The 26,074-nt window shown below is 41.0% G+C and overlaps 1 protein-coding gene across 1 annotated transcript; it reads right to left on the bottom strand.

The window, feature by feature from the left end:
- Nucleotides 1-1,214: 1,214 nt before the first annotated feature.
- On the bottom strand, nucleotides 1,215-24,149 carry LOC139608354 (double C2-like domain-containing protein alpha). The gene is made up of 11 exons (XM_071462012.1): nucleotides 23,802-24,149; nucleotides 19,201-19,559; nucleotides 18,234-18,313; nucleotides 17,199-17,273; nucleotides 16,834-16,943; nucleotides 13,294-13,420; nucleotides 11,250-11,309; nucleotides 7,309-7,508; nucleotides 5,105-5,186; nucleotides 4,742-4,838; nucleotides 1,215-2,976 (listed from the first exon to the last, which is right to left on the bottom strand). The coding sequence occupies exons 1-11, from the start codon at nucleotides 23,831-23,833 to the stop codon at nucleotides 2,840-2,842; spliced, it is 1,359 nt and encodes a 452-aa protein (XP_071318113.1). The 5' UTR covers nucleotides 23,834-24,149; the 3' UTR covers nucleotides 1,215-2,839.
- Nucleotides 24,150-26,074: the final 1,925 nt, after the last annotated feature.

Below are 26,074 nucleotides of genomic sequence, written 5' to 3'. Positions count from 1 at the left end.
GCAGTTGATGTTTGAGTGCAGGGAGGAACACACAGTGACTAAGATGAAACAGTAGTAGCCTTCTCTGATTTCACAAAGAGCTTCTTTCCCGCTCAGGACATTTGAGAAAATGCACATTAATCAGAAACTGTGCAGCTGCAATGAGCTTCAGGTGTTTTTTCTGACCCCTCTTTTCTATTTAAATTCTAGACAGAGCCTCTCTCCTGACGTCCATGACTCTGCTTCTGAGTCAGACACTCGGTCTGCTCGTGGTGAGCCTCACAGCATGTCGATCTATCCATGCATACTCTGAAAGCGTGTTTACCAAAAACATCCTGATGTCCTGGCACTGACCTCTGACCTCCCTGTCAAATGGAACAAGTGAGAAGTTCAATAGATCTTGCTGAAATCAATAACACAGGATGTGATGAGAAAAAGAACAAACATCTTGAAGAGAAAGTCAAGCTCTTTGTAAGAATTTAGCTTGATCTAATATCAGATTTGCCATAAACTTAAATCTAGGTAACTAGGTAAGTAATGAAGTAAACCAAATTAAATTAGGTTGCACAAACTGGATTGTTGAAACGCAGATACCAAATTTCAACATGCTAAATTCAAACATAAGTATCAAAGCCACTGATGATATCAACTGAGTCTGAGTGGTATCAGTCCAATCTGTCCAATCAAATTATTATTTTGTTAGTCATCATGTGATCAAAGTGTCTAATCAGCCTAAAATACAAATTATCCTCTGTCACAAAGTTTTAGTTTTAATTTGTCATCTTCAGTTTTGGTGTCTGAATTAAATAATCCAATCTGGCTGCGGGGTAATTGGATTTGTCACTTCATTTGAATTCTTCGATCACAATTTGACTAATTTAATTTCAGCTAATTAAATATAGTTTTTTGAATTTTGGACATTTTTGTATTATGGAATCTGACTTCCATGTTAATCAGATGTTTGCGCTGCTTAAAGTTTTCACACAGTGGAATTTAACATTCATTCAGGAAGATTGTTTTGAAAGTAAAATATTTAAATGCTATAATTCAGCGGTATTTAAATTTTTATTGAGCAAATTTCACTTTTAGCTATAACATTGTAAGTATTATGGGTATGACAGGCCTCTATATAAATCAAAGGTTACAAGCCTTGACTGAGAGTTTATTTAAGTCTGACCGATCAAAGGTGATTTGGTTTTGTGCTTTTTTTTACACAAAAGAGAGAGTGTGAAATGTTAAATTAACTTTGATGTTTTTATTGATTTTCTTTCACCTGTGCCTCTGTGCATCTTGGACTCGACTCCATGATCACTCCTGCTCACATCACTGTCAGAGAGGAGGCTGCAGTTGCAGACTCTGAAGACCAGGTGGCAGCGTTGGCTTTATTGGACAACCTCTGAGCTGACACATTGCAACCATGAAGCAAATATAATAGAAATTCAGGGATGCACGTAATAAATCAATGAATAAATTTTATGCAAAAGAAGAAAAAAAAAAGAAGAAAAAAAAAGAAAAGAAACAACCATGCACAGTTTATGTTCCAAAAGACAAACATCCAAAGCAAGTGAAACACAATATATATTTACATATAAACACCACTGGTAATTCAGCATGCCTCTTTTACCACAAGACTGAGTACAAATAAAACCTGAAATCCATAGTAAAGCAGCAGCGATGGAGAGTTACCAGACAACACTGTGCTCATCACACCATTCATATTAGTTATTCAGATATTAAACACGGGCTGATGGTTTTATTTCATGTTTGTCAGAGTACGACCATGCACAACTCTCCTCTAAACAACCTGCTCTGAAACTTTCCTGTTAATTACACCACCATCCTCTTCATTACAAATCAAGGGTTGTGAAGCAAAAACAGGTTCACGTCAACGTGTCATCAACAACAAACTGACACAGTGATATTTGAGCCGACACATCAAACAACTGTGAACAACATAAAAAAAATTTAAAAAAAAAAACTTGAATGAAACTAAAAAAAAAAATTCTTTAGTTAATCAGAGCAACACACCTCAGGAGAATTTGGAACAACACAATGATGAACACAATGATGAACATTTCATCCTGCAGCAGAGTCTGGCACATATTTGTCATTTTAGTTTGTTCCGTCAACACCAAACATGCAAATAACTGACACAAACCATCAATATGGAAGAACCAATTATCTTATTAGGTTGTGCTGTCTGCAGGCAATCAAATGGCAATCAGATCAATAGGTACAAAATGTCTGGCAGTATTAAGACCACTTAGAAATCTTCGGAAGCATTAGGGAAAACATTATTGCAAGGGAGAGGTATGTGCGCTGTGAGACAGATGGTCATAACGGTGGCGTTTAATGTCAGCAGTTAATGAAAAATAACAGGCCAAATTTAATAAGAGCGAGCAAACCGGACAAGAGCGATGACATGAGAGTCGAACTGCAGGATAATTCAACTTTCTCCCTCATTTTACTTCCTGCACGATTTCAATTTTTCTCATTCATTGAGACGTGACCAGTTTGGAGCAGTGCAGAGGAGCATTTAGATTAACATACAATCCACAAAAGGGACACGGATCCCCATGAATATGATTATGGAAATTCTCACAATCATAGTTTTGTGGTATAGGGCTGGTTCCCCAGATTTGCATCAGGTCTATTTAGATCCAAGATTACAGTATTGATCTCTGAATGTGACCCCTTTGGGTATGTTGTCATGAATTATGAACTCATTTATGACACAAAGTAAGTAGGATATGAATCCATCATAGACATGCAGAAAATCCCCAGATCATGCGATGAAATGTCTCTCATCCCGAGTCTTCAGGCAGACCCTCCAGTGTCAGCGCAGTGGAAGAGGCTCAGTTCATTCCTGCAGTGTGGATCCAGGCAGCTCGTTGGTCAGCGTGTGCCAGCGCTCCACCTTCTTGCCCTTGTTCTTCAGACAGTCTATCCAGTGCTGCAGAGTCTCTCCCTGTGAGTGACACCCTAAGGACACACCCCCTGACAAGTGCAGAGACAATAAATAACATCAGTCAATATGGCATGTTGGCAATGTGTTTTTGTCCGATGATACTTTTGAGCCCAAATTTGCTTGGGTTATTGTAAGAGGAGTAATTAGTAACAGCATATTTTGTCGTCTTTTGTCCCTAATTGTTTGTGTGGTTATTTATAGACAGGAATACATTTCCATTTCAATTCCAAAAGAAATTCAGGGCTGAGAGCCACAGAGTCTAATGATTACAAAAATGTTCAGATATGATTCAGATCAGATGTTTGCAGTTGTTTATTAAAGATGTACCCACAATAAAAGAGACTGAGAAACCATTTTTGAAAGTGTATCATTATTGCATGGGATCTTCAAACAGCTAACAGAGTTCAAATGGGATTAGTTTGAGAGGAAAACGTGGAAATGACAAAATAAAATGAACAAAGTTAGGTCAGGTTAGCTTCCTTGTCATCACCAACTGAATACTCACCAAGACTTGAGACTTGTCTCAATTGTCCAGTTTCAGATGCTCATGGACATTTACCTTCATGTTTTTATTGAGTTCAATACTAAGGAAATATTCTCTTTCAATACAAACTAAGTCTTAGGATTATCTGTATTTTTCTACTTGTCAACAAACCCTGCGAAAAAAACCCAAATCAACAATGAACTAACAAGAATTATCTGTGTAGCCAAAGCTTGATAATGTCTTCCCTGTGCTGTATAAAGCTCTAAAAACCATTAAAAACACACCAGTGAGCTGGACCAAATTTCCAAACATGCTGTCCTACTGCTGGAGATACTCACCAAAACACACAATGTGTATTAATCTGCAAATGAAAATAGTTCCCAACAAATATATTCCTCCTGTTTGACAGACTTGTGCTGAAAACTACAGTGCCCAAGTGTTTCAGGAAATGACGAAACTTTTTTTCTGAAATTAAACTATTTGCCAGTTATTAAAGATTTATGTCTCTAGTAGAAACAAGTGTTTAAACAAGTTTCCAGACCGGGAGAACAGCATGTCATTTTTACATTTTGTTTTTTGTAATAATTAAATAAACAAAATATAATGAGTTTTTTTTTTTTAATTTAATTATAATTTTGAGGAGCTAGTATAGGGGAACTTTGGACAGCTGGGCCAGCTGTTTTCCCTGTTTTCTATCCTCAAGATAAACTAGCTTCAACAGACAGATGTGCTGAAAACTACAGTGCCCAAGTGTTTCAGGAAATGACTAAAACTTTTTCTCAAAAAAACTGTTTACCAGTTATTAAAGATTTAGGTTTCTAATAGAAACAAGTTTGGGCTTTGGACTAAGTCCCATTAAAAGGGTTGGGAAATCTGAAAATGCTGAAAGACAGACCAACACACTGCCAGTTTTGGTCTTTTTTTGGATTTGTTGAAAAATAAAAAATAATAATGAAACAGTCTAGTCTTAACTTGTGATTATTATAACAAAGAAAAATCTTCTAGAAAAAGCTAAAGTAGACAAAACTTTTTCAAATTGTGAAATGACTTACTCCCCCTCATAGAGCAAGTATAGTGTGAAGCACATTTTCAGCCAAAATGTCACTGACACCCTTTTGGCGACTAAACCCTGCAAATTACACACAGTGCTGCACTCAGATGATAGCAATAGAGAACATCTTAAAATATCTTTGGCAACATCTGCCATGGGTACAGCGTTATTACACTGCTAATAGAGTAGCCGATCAGTGATCCAAAAATCACCAGCAGGAAATTATTAATTGCCAGTGGTGCTTCTGGTGTCAACTCACCTATGAAGTCATTGGACTTTCCCAGGTCGTAGTCCCACACTGTGACCTCCAGCGTCTTGGTGGCTAACTCTGAGAAGGTGATTTCATAGAAGAACTCCTGGGTAAAGACAAACAGGGAAACAGGATGAGTGGGCAAGAGCAGAGGTCAAAAGATCACACCTACACACCTACTATAAACATCTAAAATACTTACTAATGAGGCAGCAGATAGTGCAACCTGTAATTGGCTGTCTAACAGAAACTTTGCATGCAGCATAGTGTCTCTGAGGACTATATAAGCTGTCTCTTCACATTCAACCACCGCAAATGTGCTTCTCGAGCCCACATTTATTCACATGCATGAACACAAACATGGATCGCTACCTCATTAAACTCTGGGTTGAGAGTCTTTTTTATCACCGCTGTTTTGTGCTTGGATTTCTTGTGAACATCTGGCTTGAGATACCTGAGACAGAGGAATGTGATACCATCATATGTGAGTCGTGTCATTATCATTCAAAAGACACAGTACTGCGAAAAGAAATAGCAAAGCACTAAGGGCAACTACAAATACCAGCTATGACTAAAGGCCAGAGTAGACATATAAATAATCATTATGTTCACTCAGGGGTTACTGTCAGTGATGGGTGTTTTCCTGTCGTGTTACTCTTTCTCTTCATTCACAGTGATGTCTTCCCTGACTGTGAATCAGAAAAAGTCATTATTCATAAGAATAGTTCATCCCCTTAGGAAACATATTTATTGTTTATTTATGTTGTTGCCAATCAAGCTACAGTCAGCAGCCTGTTAGCTTATCTTAGCACAGAGACAAGATAGCTATCCAGCAAGCAAATAAGTGTATCTACTCCTTCAATATGGTTGAGAGAGTTACATGAGAAGTTTGCATCTCCATGCTCATTATGAACAGTTGGCCTGGCTAGTTAGCGAATAAGTGAGTTATATGAGAAGTGTGTGTCTCTATGCTCAATATCTTTGGTCAGCAAATGGTTAGCTTATTATCATAAAGACTGGGAATGGTAGAAAGTGTTGCTGCCAAAAAAAAAAAAAAAAAAAAAAAATGGCTATTTCAAGTTTCCAGAGAACAGCATGTCATTTTTTACATTTTGTTTTTTTGTAATAATTAAATAAACAAAATATAATGAGTTATTTTTTTTTTAATTTAATTATAATTTTGAGGAGCTAGTATAGGGTAACTTTGGACAGCCAGGCCAGCTGTTTTCCCTGTTTTCTATCCTCGACCTAAGCTATCTTAAACAGAGGGACAGTAATAGCAAATTCTAACTCTCAGTGGGAAAGCAAATAATAATAAAAATCCCATAACAGTTCGTAAAGGTTTTTGTGTATTATTTGTGACACCCTGAGTGAGTGTGAGGACTGATCAGTAATTCCCTCACAAACACTGCACAGATTGAAAAAGCTCAGCATCCCTTTGCGGGCGAGCTGTCATTAAATTCTTGGGATATTTTTAAGCCAGCTGGAAGGAGCGTGGCGAAATCTCTATTCACATTTGCTTTCCACCCACCACCCACAGCTCGGAGAGCGTATGTTCCCACACGCTCTCAGACACAACAAAGCATCTGAGAAAAAGCTCCTGCCAAAGGGCAAAGATGCGAGCACCCATCCAAAATGAAACAAGGTGCGTGATGTAATACTGTGGATGTGTGAGGGATGTGTGCATAGGTTCAGCTTATGTATGGAAGGAGGGGGAACATTTGAGTTTGAGGCATGACGGGAAAGGAGAAGGGAGACTGTGTGTGTGTACTGAGATGAGATGAGCATGGTGGCATGCCTATCTATGTGTGTATGAATGTGTGCGTCATGGGAGGTTGTTTAGTGTTTTTCTTATTCCAGAAACAACCTCAAAGTCAGAACCAGTGCTCAGGAGAAAAGTGAAGAAGAGGAAGGGGGATTTTAAAGCTCATTTGTCCACTTTCTGTCAGGGTGCATCATCCAGGCCAGGAACCTTCCTGCCCTTTCCAGCACACACACAAAACCAACACATGAATAGTATTGCTTCTCTTTCATCAGTGAGAAATGAAACTCCAGGGAACCTCTATGACACTAACAATATCATCAAACTCTTTGTTTCCTCATCTTGCATCTCCGATACAGTACAGATACAGTCCACCCATAACATTAGATCATGTCACTGCCTTTCAGTCCATTTTGAAGGCTGTCAGCACACACACACTGTTACTATTATCTTGATGAATGAGTAATTGCTTCCTCTTGTATGAACGATGCTCTCATCTATCACCATTACCTTATGTGGGGTTAACTCGAGTCATATATCATTCATGAGGGACGACAAAAAGTGATTCATGGGGTCAATATGAGCCAACGACAGGTATTAAAGTGGAGAGGGAGACTAGCACTGGATAGGTCATGTGGAAATTGTTCTGAAATGAGTATCGTAAATTGACAGTCCATCAGTCTAAGCTGTGTGTATTAAGTATTCATCATTTGTTTTTCATTGACGTACAAACATTCTTCCATTTCATTTAATAAAAGACAACAATGCATATAAATCTCTTGGTTTATAGTCAGAGGTTTGATGTCATCCTTACGTTTTAACATAGGGGTCTGAGTAGCCATTGACATCCATGGCCGCCAGGTGGGCACAGCGTTTGACACCCACACACAGCCCGCCACGAGCCCTCTCCTTGGCCTCACCCTTCGCATCGCCGTCGCTGGCCGGGGGGAGGTACTGCAGGCAGAGCAGCAGACGACCCCGCTCCTCTAGACTTCTCTGCTGCGCTGTCTCCCACTGAAGGAGAGAGGGAATATAACAGATAGGAAGAAAAAAAAAATAGGGAAGTGGTGCATGAGCTGCATTTCTAGCTGGGAAATTAGTGCCTTAAGGTTCAGGGTTAAAAAGATGCCTCATACACTGGAAATGATGCATCACGGTCTTGTGCCTTGACCTACTGATGAAACAGGCAATAATATTCGTGCTGATCTTTAAAGCTGCTGTAATCTATATTTTTTTTGTATTACTTGTGGATCAAAGGAGTAAGTGTAATGTCAAAGGGGTCCCTCATACTGGTGAACTTGTGGACTCAAGCACGACTCTAGATGAATGCCAGTGTTGCTCTGTGTCTGCTCAATGTGCAGAAGCCATAGCTGTTTGCCAACACACTCCACATATCAACTTAATGAGGTGTTAATATGTCAATGTTGTTTTTACAGTGACCAAAAAAATCAATTGATGTAGGTTTAAAGCTGCAGTGAAACTAAACCATTGAAGCACAGTGCAGGTTTTCCTCCAGAAGCACAGCACATATTAAAATAAGTAACTTCTGGTGAGCAGTGGCTACTGTTGCCAGAAATTGACAGGACGACTGCTGAGATAAAAGTATAGACCTCTGTATTTGCCTAAATACAATTCCAGCTGAACTCCACTGTGTCTTTCAAACCTAAACAGTCTGAACCTCCCATATCCTGCCAGGACCTCAGAGACTCAAGGTTATGGTTCTGCTTTATTTCATTTGTTGACCATTAGCTTATCAGGCTAATGCATTGTCTACGCTCTTTTCATCATCCCACTCTCTACTGCACATCTACTTGCAACACATAACACCCAAGAAGCCAGAAGAGAAAATCATTAAGCCTGGACCTGGTCTAACTCTGTACAACCATGCAACAAAAGGGCCCAAACCTGGTCGAATAACTGTAAACGGTAATATGAGTGAAGAGGAGTTATCACGTCAGCAAGATGACTCAGTAATGTTCACTATACAGCCGTATCTAACATTTATAGGTCGCATACATTAGTCACAATGTGTTACTGGTCGTACAGGCTGTAGCTGCAAAACCCCTGAGGGTACTGGATCAACGAAGGGTTAATTTAATTATTCATTTCTTTCTCTCTCTCATAAGCATCTCTCATCTAAAGAGCGCTATGACTTCCATCTAACATTTTGAGCTCATCCGCCACAGCTCAGAGACAGAGCCAGCCATCACTGTCACTGAGAACAAAACAGGAGCGCCGTCGATCCGATGGCAAAGAACAAAAAACTGAAGCACCAGCCTTTAAGTCATATTGATGAACTTTGTCGCTCCTGGCTTGAGAATTTTCCACAGACAGCATCAAACTGTTACCAACGCATTTGACAACAAGCAAAGCAACTGAGTAGATTCAAAGTGACAGATGAAAGAAAGCGAGGGAGCAGCAAGAGAGGGTGAAGAAGGGGAAGGCGATGTTCTCACAGGACCGTGACTCACCCTCATGGCCAACAGCACAGATGTATGTATGTTATTTATAGGAAAGATGCTTGTTTGCTATTTAAGGATTTTCGTCACTGCAGGTGCAGGATTTTCAAGTTACCTTTGTTGTTTCATCATCGAAAATGGAGAAGGCTCTGCTCTACAGCCTATAATCTAATTTTGATATGAATTCCATCACTCCTGTACTGTTTTCCCCCTAAATGTCTCCCCTTTAGATCTCTCCATCTCTCATTAAGTCTTATCTTCAGGCGAAAGGTGGACGCAGCCAAGGCGATCAATATGCCACACACCCCACACTCCTGCACGCTCCTCCCTCCCTGTTTCTAATTGTCTCAACAGCTTGCCCCTTCTTTCTCCTAATTCTCTCTTTCCTGTCTGTTCCCTTTCCTTGTCTCTGTTTTTCTTTGGGAATTATCATTACTGCCAACGGCCAATTCACCATCTGTCGTGAGTGAGTAGGAGACTTTAAAACTCGCTGCTAGAGAGGATAATTTGTACCAGGTATCTGCAAATAAAACTGCTCAGACCTTCACAGATCGATGGAGAGCAACTCATTAGGGAGGTGGAAATAAACAGGCATTAGTGTGGAGACAGTGACACACACAGCTACACACACACACACACACACACACACACACAGAGTGACAGATCAATGGGAACAAGATGAATTTGTGGGTGGGTTTTCAAGGCGAGAGAACAGGCAAGATGATCAGCAGACACATTAAACAACCCTAAATATGGTGGGAAACACAAAGGCAGCTGTTTAATTTCAGTGAAGTTAAAGGACTACACTTGTCCTTGGGTTTGTGGGTTAGTGATGAGAGGATTGGCTCTAAAATAAAATCTGTGGTTAAAAAAACTCAGACATTAAGAACCTGTAACTGCTCTGAGACTGGATTGTTTAACCGGAAACCATGTATCCTTCAAATAAAATCTGAAAGAAAAAATATGATATGATAAAAGGTTGAACTCATATGTATTAAAAAAAACACCCTCAATCAGTTCAGTACACTCAGGGTTTTTGCTGCTACAACCTTATTTGATCTGGTACAACAAGTAGCCTGTAGTGGCTTATGTTAGCTGGTGATTATCAGGACTTTAAAAAGATAATAAATACAGGTATCAATAAAAGGACAACTATATAAATAAAAGCAAAAGTATATGGTAATTGCTAAAGTAATTGTGTATAAATGAACAAAAAAACATAGGAAAAGAGAAATAGAATAAAATGTTATAAAATTAAGAAATACAATAGAAGTGGAGGACAAAGACAATACAGGAGGTTAATGTCAACTAGATTATTAAAGTGAGTCATGAAGCAGTACACTGCATACAGAGTCATTTGTTGACCAGGATGTGACGTGTATATAAAAATTCAACAAAATACTGAAAAATAAAAAAATAATTAAATGTCTTGAGATTTGTTTTTTGCAAATTTACCTGCCAAGCAATACACATAATAGTTCAACGTTGCTCTACCTTGACCAGCAGTGAAAAAAACACTACTTAAATATTATTATATCAGGCAGCCATTGTTTTTAATTCATGTCCCCGTGATACAATAATTATCCAGTTTAACCACAGGGTGATTTGAAATGTAATGCACTTAATTACCTCATAACAATAAATTAATGCTGGCTTAATGGATTACATCACTCAAGTGTGTCGACTTAACTGATTTTTGTGTCTCACAGAAATGAATGGAAACTAATAATTGCCTGGAACAGTAGAAAAGTTACCTTCAAATGGTTTGCAGTGATGCCAAGTATACACAGTTTGTGTTAAATGCTGTGTTTTTAATGGCACATCCAAACTGGCAACTCTGGGTACAATTAAACATAAAACTTAACAAGTGCAAATTGCTTGACAAATGACTTAAATGTTAAATCAATCATCTAAATTGTTGTGGATTCATTTTGCTTAATTAATTCGTCTATCAACCACTTGTTTTGTCACTCGTTAGATATAAACAGCAGAATTGATGAAGATTTGGTTTTCAGGAGAATACACAGGCCATAGAATGAAAATGAATGGTAACCTTGGATTACTAAAATGTTTATTCTCATACTTGTAGGATAATGCTCGTCATCGTCTGTGAACAGGACAGATCTAAGGCACAGAAAAACATTTTGAAGCCATTTAGTCATTTAGCTACAAGCTGGACAAGGTGACCGAACTGGGTGTAGTCCTTTAGGACAGGTTGAAAGCAGGACTGTAAGAGGACGGACAGACAGAGGAAGGGTCAAGTCGACCAAAACAGACAGAGGAGTCATGCGTTCACCTCTCTCAGGTAGCAGGAGATTCCTCTCAGCGCTGTGCTCATCGCAGTCGGTGATGGCAGCTGGAGGCAAGGAGCAAAAAAGAGGAGAAAGAGATAAATAATATAAGGTATTACTGACAGAAAAGCTGTACAAACAGCTTAAAGGAGGAAAGGCTGAAGAGGAGGAGATAGACGTGTCAAGGGTGAGGCCACTTTGAAAATTACAGGTCTGACACAGTGTCTGGTTCGCAGGATGACAGAGGGGGTTTAGCGTTTGATCGCAGAGTGGCCACCGGCCTCAGAGGGCCAATTTAATACCAACAGCCCTTTCCAACTCATAAAGAACAAAAACCCAGCACCCTCCTTCCTCTTTTGACACACATGCCCCCCGCTCTCCGCCACTTTTATTTTTTAATCCATTTGTTTCTCATCTCTCTCACTTGCTCTCCCTTTCTATTGACGGCCCCCCCTCTCCTCTCGCTCTGTCTCCTCACCTTTTATTCCTCCATCTCTGTGACCCAGTTGACATTTAGTCTGCACAAAAAGCTATTTGTGGGCTATAAGAATAGATATGTTACTCTGTTCAGCCTATATTTGTAATTCCGAGGAGGCAATAATCATCTCAATTATGTCAGTAGGCCAATACCACTAACTGAAATTGGCTTAATCCATAATACATTGTATGGCCAAAAGTATACGGACAGCCCTGTCCTTTGTGTACTTTTGGACTGGGACTGTTTTGCTTGGTTTGGGCTCCTTATTGACAATTATCAACACTATCAATTATTATCAACAATAAATTTAATGCTACAGCATACAGTGGCATTTCACACAATGCTTTCAGTGTTTCCAACTTTGTTTCTTCCCAATTTCAACATGTGCACAAAGTGAACAAGTGGAATTTTCTTTTGGTTTTCTCCAAGTTTGGTGTAGAAGATCAGGCCTGCACAGATCCATGACGTCAACCATAAGCAAGACCTTTTTCGATGAATTTTAACAGCGACTGTGAGCCAGGCTTCATTGCCCATCAACAATCACCAATGCTCTCGAGGCTGAATGAGAGCAAATCCCTGCAGCTAGGTCCCAAAATCTTGTGGAAAGTTTTCTCCAAAGACTGGAGGCTGTTATGGCCGCAGGTTAATGCCATGGCTTTTGACTCATATATGGATGTAATACTTTGGTTTCCATGTACTTTTTGAATGTCCACATACTTTTGACCAGGTAATGTATCTGCATAGGCTCCAAATTTATGCACGAGACCATGACTTTTCTTAATTGAGCTGTATCACTTTCTACCAAGACATAAAGAAATAATCTGTGACTAACATTTTAATCAATGGTTAAAGTATTCACTAATGCTCCAGATCAGTTATCTTCAGAAAGGCTGCAGAGGATCTGGACCCAAATCAGTTTATTAAAAACTTACTAAGAATTTATTAATGATTACCAACATTTAGGGAAGACAGCAGTTCAGGGTTTTTTGTCACAACATGGCAACCCAAAGTTTGTTCCTATTTATGGATTAAACCAGTTTATAAATTATTAATAAATATTTATTAACCCTTTATAAAGCCATGAATTACACTGTAAGACTCCATTATATACAGTTCTGTGTTAGAAAGTGGTACCAGTGCAACTGTAATCTTTGCTGTTGTATTTGTTTCATATTTAGTTTTATCTATATGACTACTACTATAAGCATTTGTTTGGTTCTTTTTCTATCGATGCAACAGAGATTATACAGACACACTGGTGTTTTATTATGAGAACCAGGTGGGTGGTCATCATTAAAGTGGATTGGTGCGGTATATCGACCTTTTTAATGCCTCCCTGTTGGCACGTTTCCTGCCCTCCCTTTGTCCCCTCCCCCAATTTTTTTTTTTCTACCTTAAAAGATGAGAATGTGAGTCAAACAGGAAGCCTTAATATATTGAATATTACTGTACCCTCCAGTGATTTATCTCTCTCATCATACACATTCATTTTCCTCTTTCCTTCCTTTTAGTCTTTCTTTCCTATCCTTCTTTTTTTATTCTTTCTGCTCCCTCTCTCCTCTTCTTCTCACAGGAGGCGGATGCTCCAGACAGATGTTAAAGTGTTTGGTCTGGTCAGGCTTCACACGGCGCAGGGCCACCCGCGACTCCCCAATGAACTCATTATGTGTCAGCTTGTCTTCGTCGCACACGGACACCCTGGGAGTGAGAGACAGAGGTGGGGGGTGGGGGTGGGGGGGTGGGGGGGGGTGGGGGGGGGGGGTGTAGGGGCGTTGGTTAATGAGAGATAGCGAGAGATAAAGATGAGGAGAAAGGGAAACATGGTGTGCTTTTGTGAGGGAAGGTGGTAGTCAAACAAAAAAACATTGTATGGCTCATTTAAGTATTCCTAATGTTGTGACAACATTATAATGAGGGAAGGAAATTGTTGACAGAAACCTGACCCAAAATAAAGAGCACACAGTCGGAAAAACCTATGTATAGAGCCAGCATCTGTATACATAGTAATTACCACTTTCCTTTCCTGTGGGAATTCACAGAGTGTGAAAGTGCATCTGCAGGGTTAATCCAATCCATATTTATGGACTTGGCAAACTTTTACACCTGCCATTATGTCACTCGAAATGCGTAAGTGGGTGGGAGCAGCAGAGAGGAGTGAAGGCGATGGAGGGAGGCTGTGTATGTGAAATCAAAAGCTGCAGAGCGAAGGATGGACTGACGTGGGTGAGAGGCAGAGATAAAAACTGAAGAATTTATTTAAATGTGTGTGTGTGTGTGTGTGTGTGTGTGTGCGAGAAGAGTCGTTTATGCGTGCAAATGTGCATGTCTATAGGCAGATGTGAGGAATCAGTATGCTACAGGCTAACTGGAACCCAGTGTGATTGCTTTTCTTGGTCTTTTATGTAAATGTGAGTGAAAAACATGCAAAGGGAAGAGGAAAATTAAGAATGCAATCTGGCAGAGGAGACATACAGATATGAACATTTGATGAAGCTTTCTCCTCATCTGCTGTTTTACCTGACGTGTACCTGGATTCATAACTACAGGAATGAAACCTTACAGACACCTGCTGCCTTCAGTTTCTGGTGATAAAACACTGCATTGCAGAAATGTGAAAGGTTGAAGGGGCCAGCTGCCTGGGGACACCAGATATGGGTAGACATCCCCAGAAATAATTTCTAGTCTAGTAGCTTATTAGCCAAAAGGAGACCTGAACTCTGCAGAATGGAACAGCAGCAAGAATAGGAAACACCAGACATGGGAGAAGGAAAAAGACAGAAAAGACTAAGGTAGGGGGCAAAAAAAGGTGAGAGCAGAGGAGAATAAAGAGAGGTGAAGCCAGTCAGAGTTGAGGGTGGAAAGATGGTGCAATAGATGTACAAGCAAAGGACATCTGCGATCAAAGCGGCTTGATAAGGATGGAGTGATGAGTGAGGGTACGATGGGTCAGTGAGTAACACATTGCATACATTTCCTGCATCAAAAGGATTTCATAATGCCAGTCAAGCAGGGTGATAAAGCTCATCCACACACGCTGTCACTAAAGTCAGACATGTAAAAAACAAAACCTAGGCTGGACCAGGTCTGGCCAAGGTGCGAAATTGAGAATGTAGTTTACAACTCTCAGGGAGGTGCTGTAAACAACAACAACTCTTTTGTATTTTTTGGGGCATATTTCCCTTTATTGTCATAGCGGTAGAGAGAAATAGACAGGAAAGTTGAGGACGGAGGTTTTGGAGGACATGCAGCAAAGGGCCCAGGCCACTTGAACCTGACTTGAACCCGCCGCTGCACAAAGGACTGAGTCTTAATGAGCCTTAAAGGCCCCATGAACTATTTCGTTGAATGGAAAGTCTGCTAAAAAAAACAATAAATGGCGCTAGATGATAAGATGATAAGATAAGACGCTAATTAGCATATCCATGATGTCATCATGCCGTATTTGCATTCTGCCCAGTGTCAGCCAGTTTCAGTCCTTTATCTGTTTGCTTCTCTCCACTCTCTGTGCTCACATATAATTTCAATACAGGCAAATTCCCAATAAATCATGTTTTACATGTTTTTCTGGTTATGTTGGAACAAGTATGACTGAAGTGACACTCGGCCCATTAAGACCACATCTTACCAACAGTCACTTCCCAGCCATTTCCAAGCTGCTGCTTCATTAGTTAAAGACAACGGCTGTGGTGTGATTTTGCCTACACACTTCGTCCATAGGTGCTTTTTTGAAAACAAACAAACAAACAAACAAAAAAACGGTAGTGCTAGACTGTGGCAGTTTGGCGTTTTTTTTTTTTTTTTTTTTCTTTCTGGGCGGAAATGGGTTTCCATAGGTTACTATAGCTAATTGATCAATAGCCTATAATCAGTTGTGAATTACATAAAAAAAAAAAAATGTTAATAAACAAAATTAAAGAAAATATTGTAAATCATGACTCCCTGTCATCATAAGGGAGTATAAATATGCAATTGCAAGTCCCCCCCCCCTTTTGTTAACCCTCAGAGGACAGGCTGCAGTTTGTTGCCTACAGCTGCAGCTTTGAAGTTGGAGATGTAAAAACAACATGTGGCTGTAGTTTCTCCAGGTTAGAAAAAAGAGGACTTGTGTTCTCTGTTCAAAATGTGGCATATCTCGTGGTTGCATTGAGTTCTGGTCGAATGAAGCTGCTGTCAGTGGAGAAATTGGAAAACCTCCCTTTCCTCTAATGGATTCCTTTCTGTACCAGAAGTGTTGAAATCGCAAGTCTGGAAAGAAAAGAAACCCTCTGAGGGACAGATGCAAAAATAATTACTAATAATTATTTTTTGGATGGCTGAAAATTTGTTTTGGGATGGATTAGTCATAAATTATATAAATATATATAAATATGAATAATAAAGATTTATGCTGATGTGAAAAGGTGATCACATTCAGTCCCTGATAAAAAATAACTTGGCAGACACTTTGTAAGATCAATGCATTGCAGGGGACAAATTCAACATGTTTACATGTCCCAGTGGGTCAAACTTTCTGCCTCCTGATCTTTAAACGCCTCTGCTGAATTAGCACAGTGTCGTAGGCCAGCGGTGGGGCCTGTTTCTCTAATTTCCCCCGAGACGTCAACAGTCGATCCTATTTAAATCCCATGTGCGCCATGGCAAAGTTTTAGTCACAGGCAGAGACAATTTGCAGCTTTCGTCACCTCTGGAGGGGGTCAATGAAATTAAAACACCCTGCAGTGCTTAGTCTGACCTCAATCTGTCACTGCAACTCGGAAGGAGAGAAAGGCAGGGAGAGAGAGAGAGAAAGAAAGACAAAGAGAAAGGGATGGTTTGGAAGGAGTGAAGGGAGATCTCTGATCCTAGTGGACAGGAAAGATGTGAGGACAGGGGGAAACGAAGGTGAGGTGACAGAAGATCAAAGAATCAGCGGAGATAGAAGGAGAGAGGCAAAATAGTGAAACAGAGAGAGGATAAAGGCCTAGATACCAAAAGCAAAAGACTCTGAGATTGAGATATATGATAAGAAATCCTTTGTAAGCAGGAGTCAGCTCTCTGGTGGGAAGGAAAGGACAGAGGCAGGAATTGAAGCAGACAAAAATAGTGCAAAAGCCTCTACAGCAAACATTTACCGGAGTGTTTTGCGGTACATGTCTTCCTCAGTGATTCCACAGTAGGTGAGCGTCTCGTTCCACACAGGGTTCAGAGTGTTGCGAACAGTCTTGGTTTTCAATTTATTAGCCTGTAAATCACAGCAGAGAGGAGAGGAAAACAATAATGCAACTCCAAGCCTTTTCTAAAAGCTGCAAACAGCAAACACCCTCAACAGGAAAACAAGTGCTTACTGGCTACAAGTTCATTTTGCTTTAGTGCAGATTTACTGGTCTGTGCAACTCTAAAATTATAGCATGCATGAAGTGTGTACTCAAAATTCCTGGGCAATGGGTTTCTGGTGGTCTTTTTCAACCAAAACTATGCTGTTATAATAAAATCAGACCTTGCAAGCTCCTGGCAGAAGGTGCAGCTTGACGTAAGGATCAGCCAAACCATTGAAATCCATCGGTTTCAGACCCTTATAGATGCAGACAGAGAAGATATAAGATGTCGAAAGCACAGAGATAGAGGGGAGGTGGATGGGTTTCATTCTGAAAGGAAGCTACAGTTTACAGACCTCACAACCTGTTTTAAAACAATGTAAAAAATTAAGGGTGAAAACTTTTTATTTAAAGTTTACCTGCCATATCAACAGGTGCATGACAGGAATAACACCTTCTTCATTTTGCTGTTGGACCTAGATGTGCAGGTCTCTTTCAACCATGGCCACGTCAGGCTTTTATTTTGAATGTATTATTTGTTATCATTTATTTTGAATCTTTTATCAGCTATTAAATGGAGTCATAAGGTCTAAAGAAACAAGAGTCTACAGCAATGCAAGCGACTCTGGGAGGCTCTGCTCAGGCACAGGGGTGCTCAGAGATAAATGCTAATGTCAGCATGTTAACATGCTTATGACAGTGGCAAGATGCTAATGTTTAGCAGGTACAATGTTTGCCATGTTCACTTAGTTTGATGTATTATCACGCTAACATTTTCTAATTAGCGCTAAACAAAAAGCACAATAGGTGCTGAGACTTTGCATGAAAAATGTCAACCTCATCGTTACACTAGAGGAAACGTAAACAGCTATATGGTTTTTTATCATGGCTCCAATAATAAACATGCAATTAAGGTTGTGGAGTGGTCATGGTTAAATCAAACAATGTGGACTATTATTTATCGTTTGGGCCAAATTAGCTGGACAACCAGGACATTATCATCCCAAGAGCCATGCCACTTGTATGGCTAGAAGCAGAATTCGTTTTTTGATTTACAAGCATAATATAGAAAAATGATTCTTTTGTGTCACAGGTTGAAAAAATGAAAACAACCAACACAAAGTTAAATGATAACTTCTTCTAGAACTGACTTTCTGTTGCTACAAGACAAACTACCCGCGGTGGCTCTGGTGGGGTTTTCAGTGGACAGTATTTACCTTTGCTCTCAGGACTGTGCAGTGTAGGGAGCTGGTGGCTCTCTCATACAGCAGGTCAAACTCTAATGTTCCCAGGGAGGCTGGAAGACAGTTTACAAAAAGTCATACACACAAAAAAATATGTGCCAGTTACATTGTTAATTGCCTGTCTGACTTCATTATCTTGAATAATGATGGAGAATGGTGGCAGGGGGAAATACAACCTACAGTCCAGCAGCAGTTGTCTCTGTGCATCAGTGTAGACAGTCAGACACTTATAAAACACCTGTTAGTTTACAGGAATAGTTCAACAATGTGGGAAATATGCTTCTTCACTTTCTTGCTGAGAGCGTGAGAAGACTCGCGACAGCCAGCAATTTAGTTAGCTTAGCTTAGCACATATACTGGAAACAGGAGGGAACAGCTAACCTGGCTCTGTCCAAAAGTAAATGAAAACTTTGTCTGGCCAAGAAATAGTTTGATGCATGACCATAATTACAGTTGGTTTCACACTGTGGCTTTTCTACAGATTAAACAAACACAATATTAAGTGGTATCAAACTTCCCAAATTGTTCTCAAAATGTAATTTCTTTTAACAACACTTTTACAGAGCTTTCCTTTTGAAACAAATCAGCTGGAAACATTTAAAATTAAGCTGGAGATGAAGTTTTTACCAAACTGATTAAGCTGTAGTATTAGTATTAGTTTACGACAGCAAGCTACAGCTGACAAAATCTGATAATGATGGTGGTCACTGGAGCTGACAATGTCTGTGGTCATTGGCTAGAAGTGAGACACCTGATTTTGCTTCCTGTCGTATGAAATGAAAGACCCATTATTTTAAAATTTGTCACAAGCAAGAACAGAAAACGACAACTAATTCGGTTCTGGGCCTTTTTTCCCAAATCCACATCTGCCTTGAAGTAATTCCTCCTCTATTGTCAAGCAGCTTCAGTGAAACCAGGTCATTACATTCAGGTGACTCACTGTTATCATCGCTGTCACAGCTGTCGATCTCAATGGAGGTGTCCATGCTGCTCATGGCTGACAGCGAGCCCCCTCCACCTGCCCCCCCTGGTAATAACGGTGACAACAGGCCGCCGCTCCCTCTGCCTCCGCCCCCTCCAACGGCCCCTTCACCTTGACCTGCGCTGCCAGGGCTGAGCGCGGTGGGAGCTGCCACCTGATTGGGTGAGAGCGGCTCAGAGAAGGAAGAAGTGGGTGAGAGGCGGGGGAAGTAAGCAGAGATTTGACGGATGGGGCGGATGGGGCCCGGGCAGACGTCGATGGCCATGTGCTCCTGGATGGAGATGCCTAAACGTTTTCCTTTTCGCACAGTCATAGGGCTAGAGGGAAAGAGGCAGGATGGGATGGAGGAAGAGTTAGAAAGTTAAATCACATTTCTTTTCAGCAATTCAACAATAGAAATTTTGGAACAAATTCAGACAAAGCGAAAGCGAAGACACTGAGCAACAGATATGAGCTGCTGTTCCCAATTTCTCCTCGGAAATACCTAGTGACACAAGGTGAGCTCAGTAAGATGACTTGTGATAAATAGGATCTTTTCCTGCATCTGGCCGTCTCTGAGATATCATCACACCTAATGGGGGTTTCTCATTTGCCATATAGTCAAAAAAAAAGCTTTTATCTCAAACTGCTGTCACCCTGAAAACTCCTTCAACATAATTAGAACTCTTTTAGAAAGAAAGACATTACTCATAAGATGACAAAATACAGCAGAGGATGTGCACAAATTTGCATTTCAATTGAATACATCTGAATAAACTCAAGCCTATCAGGGCGGATAAAGGATAATGGACAATAGGGGTCTCCCCCGAATCCTAATCATCCTTGATGAAAATGCGGTGCGTGTGAGCTGCTGAGGCATGCGTGTTATCTAAAGTGCTTAACAATCCTCCGCAGACAGACAGGTAATTATTGGATGAAGTCATTACAGGGGGGGATCGCTCTTCAGTGTACTTGGATGGAGAGAAGAGTCCTGATGATTATATAAAGTTGAGGAAGCAGGGAGAGCGGTTGACCACAAGGCTGATGTGTCTGCTCTCTTCCCAAAATAAATAAGAGGGGGGTGGATTACAAATATCTCACAGCTTTTGTTGTCTAAAGACAGCAGGCCTTGAGGGGGCGTTCTGTCCTCGATGCCCCCCCCCCCCTTGGACTCTTCTCTGCATTAAACGAGTGAAACTGAGAAGTGAATATCTGAGCTTCCTATGTGTTGTCTGTAGGTTAAATGTCTGTAAAGTTTGGAAACGTCTTAAAGAGGGAGAGTTAAAGAAATGATTAAGAATAGTGGTCAGGTTGAGAGTAGTCTAGTGACTGAATGGCTGAATGATCTGAAAGTAAACCCCACAAAAAGGAGGAAGTGGAAAATCAGGGGAGGTGTACATTATTGATGATCCTTATCCAGTGTTTAGAGGAGTGGATGATCTCAAACCTGCATTTAATCAAAGGAATGGGTCAATATACACTTGTTCGCTTTCTTGATGAGAGTTACATGAGAAGACTGACACCACTCTCATGTCTGTATGATAAATATGAAGCTACAACCAGCAGCTGGTTAACTTAGCTTAGCATAAAGACTGGAAACAGAGGGAAACTGGTGGCAGCAGCTCTAAATCTCTTTATGTAACAAATTTTAGTCCGGTATATAATCTGTTGTAAAACCACACCTTGTCATTTTTACATGATGATGATGAGTTGCTGCTAAGCTGTTTTCGTTACCGTTTGACAGAGCAAGGCGAGCTGTTTCCCCTTGTGTCCACTCTTTGGCCAGCTAAGCTAACTGGCTGCTGAGTCAGTGCTCATTCATTCATTAGCCATGTCACTTATCCTTTTAGGGTTGCGGGGGGCTGGAGCCACTCCCAACTGACATTGGGCGAGGACGGGGTAAACCCTGGATGAACCCTAACCTGCATGATTTTAGATTGGTGGATGGAGCTGGAAAACCTATGCAGGCATGAAAACAACACGCAAGCTTCACCCAGAAAGACCCCATAACCTTCTTGCTTGCTTCTTCTTGAGGCAACAGTGCGAACCACCGCACCACCGTGCCCTGGTCAGCCACGGCCCTAATAACTATGTTGTCATTTTCTGCTGACTTCTGTCTGTGGGGTCAAAACCAGTAAACAGATTCATTTCAGACCCTTCAGTCATCAGGATGAAGTCAACATGACCAATGGTTCTCTGGCTGAAGTGTCTCTGAAATGGTTGCCTCCGACTGTCGACCTTCAGCAGAATGAGGGTCATTTGTCATGTATGGTCAGGTCTCTTTGCTGTGAGCACAACAGTGGGTGATGCACATCACAGCTCATCCCGCTTCTCCTTGGCTGGAGATGAAACAAACTTCTGAAACACACTGCAGCGTGCCAGCTGCAAACTTCCCAGACTCGTCTGACTGAAAGGACTTTGACAGAGTCCTGGCTCTGGAATGGAAAATGATGAAATTGTTGCCTTTCGAAAACCAGCAGCAGCCATTTTGGTGCTACTATGGACCAGAATAGCACAGTTAATGACTTCTGAAGCAAAGCCGATCTGGTCAGAGGTCAACACCGTTCATTGAAGTAGTGCGGAGATAACCTCAGACTGTTGCACTTCAGGGCGAGAGTCTGTCATTCTTGTATTTTTCAAATGAGAGATGGATGAATGCAGAGAGAAGATCAACAAGCACTTATCACGGCCGCAGTATATCTTCAGTCTGCCACAACAATAAAAAGACACTGACGCCATCCACAGAAGGAAATAATCTTAAGTGGAAGATTGCAAGACAAGGAGAAGGTGAAAGCAAGTTAATGAGACTCCCTCTGATGATGATGATTATGAGCAGAATTGATTGAAAGATTAATTAACTCGGAGGAATAGATAATAATGGTAATATATAATCCCTCAAAGCACACACACACACACACAAATATATATATATATATATATATATATATATATATATATATATATATATATATATATATATATATATATATATATATATATATATATAGCAATACAATCGTACAAGCAGGCAAGCAAACATACATACAGATACACTTCTGTCAGATCATTAATTCATGTCACTACACACACACTGCGCAGCTGTTGCAGACTTGTTAGCGGGTGTCTGTTGATATAATGTGCGCAGTCAGTCGCCTCCTTGTCCTGGCAGATGTGGCCGTAAGCCAGAGCTGCCTGAGAACCACCACCACCACCACCACCACCACCAGCAGCAGCAGCAGCAGCAGCAGCACACGTACGACCGGCAGGCCTGGTGGCTCGCAGCTCGCGGGGAAGCAGAAGCTCGCGGGGAGCTCATGATTGATCGTTCTCATGCTGCCAGCTGGAATGTTTCTCTCATCTTCTCTTTTCATCATCATCTTGTTGCTGAGAAGTGTGGCAGTGCACACTCCGAATAATAAGGTGCAAATTTCACCCTCGCACTTTACAGGTTTTTGTGTGCTAACGCTCGTTTACATACATGACACTTAGCCTCAGAGCACATGGATGAGCTACTTTACATAATTCCTATGAACTACAAAATAATGGCCCATCTCGTCCACAGCAGCCACATACAGCAGCCCTGTGGCTGTTAGTTACGCAACCGCATACAGTACAGCATGTCATGCATGGCGCCCTTGTACATATATTCGTAAGGTTACATAGGTTTCCAGCTTTAAAAGGGAGGACTGAAGCTGCCAGAAGCCAGCAGTCAGGAATATCTTTGTGCCTCCCCTCCTCCTGTTTTAGCTCCTTCACTTTACATTAGAGTCATATCACAGGCACGGGGAGTCTCTCCCTCTCAAACCCCCTCCTCTACCTTCTCATCCCTACCTTTCTAATCCACCACTCCTCTTCTTCTCCACTCTTTATCACTGTCTCTCTCTCAGTCCCTCTCTCTCAGACACCATTATTCCACCTGTAGTTACATGAGGATGGTTCTTTCCCTCTCTCTCGGCTGGTTTTCTTCTTCTCTTGTGTCCTACATACAATGGGCCCCTGCAGCGGGCTCCGTTCACCTTTAAATAACAAGCTGCTGGCTGACAGGCAGATGGTATAGTACAGTGCCGCAAACTGTAGCCACTCATTAGAGCTTGATAGTCAGCGCATCATTTATAGCTAACCACAGCGACAGTGAGCACTTGTCAATTAGAGCCAAGTTATTTTGAAGCCGTCAAGGATGAGTAAACTTCAGTGTGTGTGTGTGTGTGTGTGTGTGAGACAAAGTGTGTGACTCATGTGTTGGAAGGTGTGAAAAAAAAGTGAAGGAGCAGGTAAAAAGATACAAAAACAGACTGCCACATGTTGCACTCGTCTGCTGTGTGAGATTGATGCAGAATAAATGTGTCCATCTGCCAGCCTGGTTTTTACTGCATTAGTTTTCATTCTCTCATGCAAAGGAAAACACACACACACATAGGTGAGTCAAATAGACAGACAAGTACAAAATAGCGCATTAAAAGTGCACTTTATGCAGGGAAATAAAAAGGAAAAAATATCTATGAATGACAAAAATTTGCAGCCTTGGCAGCGGATTCAACCATAGATGTCTTTCAGAATAAAAGAATAAAATGTTGACTTACCTCAGTGATAGCACAAGTGTGAAACTCCTCATAAAAAAAGAGGGGATTCCAGTGCGGAGAGGAGAGGGAGACTAACAGGTGGCAAAGAGAGAAGCAGAGAGTAAAAGGAGAGAGAGAGAGAGAGAGAGAGAGAGGGAGAGGGAGAGCGGGAGTGAGCCAGCTCTACATGTACCATTAAAAATTAAATGCATGAATAGTTCAAGTTGAGATGAAAACGGGGAGTGGAGAGGGGAGAGGGGAGAGAGGAGAGCGGCATGCTGTAGGAGGAAGAGGAGGATAGAGGGAGTGAGGAGGATGAGAGAGACAGAGGCAGCAGGGAGTTATTCCTTGACAGTCTGTTGTGCATGTGACTGTTTCGCCTCACTCCCGCCTGCATCTCCCCCCACCATCACCACCACTACACACACACACACACACACACACACAAATAGACATGCAGACACACATACATCTCTGTTTAACTGTATTCGTGGGGACCCATTATTGGCACAATGCATTCCCTAGCCCCTTACCCTAACCTTGACCATCACAGCTGAACCCTATCCCCAACCTAAACCTAATTCTAACCCTAACACTCAAACCAAGTCTTAACCCTCAAACAGCTCTTTAAACTTGTGGGCTCCAGCATTTTGGTCCCAACAAGCTTTGGGACCACAGATACATAGTAAAACAAAATTTCCCAAAATGTAGAAATATTCCATAACCAAGTTACATACCCAACCTTAACAGCAATCTTTACCAAAACCTGCTATTGAACTCCTCATTTCTTCACCCTAACAGTCAGTGGTTTACTTATTTTGTGTCCCCGTGTGAGTGATGAGTCCCCATAACGTGACTATGTGAGATCAGTTATGTCCCCATGATGTTAGTGACACATGTACTCACACACAATGAGCATCTCTTATTAAATGCGGGCTTTGTGTTAACCAAGGGGAAAAACATGACATTTAATTAAATCTCTCCACCTTTCTGTGCATTTTAATTCCAAACTAATAAACCATGTCTGAATCTCTCTGTCTTTCTCTCTCAAATTCACACCTACACACACACAAACACACACACACACAGTCTCTTCAGTCTCAGTTCCTCCATATAATTAAGCTAATGGTTCTTGAGTCAGTGATAGACAAGGGGAAACATGCTATTTCCCCTTTGCGTCTATTGAGGGGACAAAATTGGTGCTCTCTCTGTCTCTTTTTATCTGACTTGTCCTTCTCTCTCTTTTTTTTTTTTTTGCTTCTTTCTTTCAGTTTCAAGTCCACACTCTGAAACTCTCTGTCTATCAAAAAAGAGGAGAAGCAAACTGTCACACAGCACAGGCTGTTGAATAGACTTACGGGTGCTTTTTTTGTGTTATCTTCAGAAAGTGCTTGATGTCTTTGTTCGGTGGTGTTCTTCATGTCTCTCCCCTTTCTTATCTCATGCCCCCTCTCCAGTTCTCCCTCTTTCTCTCTCTTTCTGTCACACTCACACACACACACACACACACACACACACACAAACACACACGCGCTTGCTCATGTATGTTCTGGTTCCATTAAATTGATGCCATGGCACAGACAGGCATGAATGCATTAACACGGTAATATAGCGCACACAAGCCTCCAGAGAAGGATGAGTCTGACTCCGTCATGCAAACAGCTCATGCCACACACATTTACACAGTCTCCCACACACACACACAAATTTAGAGCCACCACTCTGCCAACTCTGTCAAAAGACCCCTAAATCCTTACATCACCTTTCTGGGATTTATTCCACTTCCCTCCCTCGTCCCTCCTCCTTCTCATATCTCTACTTTCCTGCCTCCTGTTTATGAGAACTGAAAATCTCCTCATTATAAATGCATAGTCGTTACATGCTCTCTCTACGGCAATTATGTCGGGGACGGGTGCTAGTGCTTCAGTGAAAACGCCTGACCACAATGTCCACCACGGCTCTGAGAAGAACAAATGACATCAGCAAACCAGTTGGCCTCTTTACAGACAGATGACTAACACTGAGAGAAACAGTTTTCCCAACCAATTAAGTGAGAGTCATTTATGCTGTATGAATAGACCATTTTTGTACTCATTAAATATGTGTTGCAACATCATAGTCAGTTTCATACAGATTTCATTCAGTACTACTCATTTTATATTTGGTATAATCTATTTCATTTACTCATAAAGACACTGCATATTAATCAACATTTCTGTAATTGTGCCACTGTTTGCCAGCAGGTTAATTTTCAATTACTGTCCTTTGGAAACAAAATTAGCAATGCCCCAAGA

The sequence above is a fragment of the Trachinotus anak genome, unplaced genomic scaffold (assembly GCF_046630095.1).
Source record: "Trachinotus anak isolate AG129_WGS33_773 ecotype Australia unplaced genomic scaffold, CSIRO_AGI_Tana_v1 ptg000025l, whole genome shotgun sequence".
Classification (NCBI taxonomy): domain Eukaryota; kingdom Metazoa; phylum Chordata; class Actinopteri; order Carangiformes; family Carangidae; genus Trachinotus; species Trachinotus anak.
The sequence above is the reverse complement of the archived record's forward strand: the minus strand, read 5'-3'. Positions and strand labels throughout refer to the sequence as shown.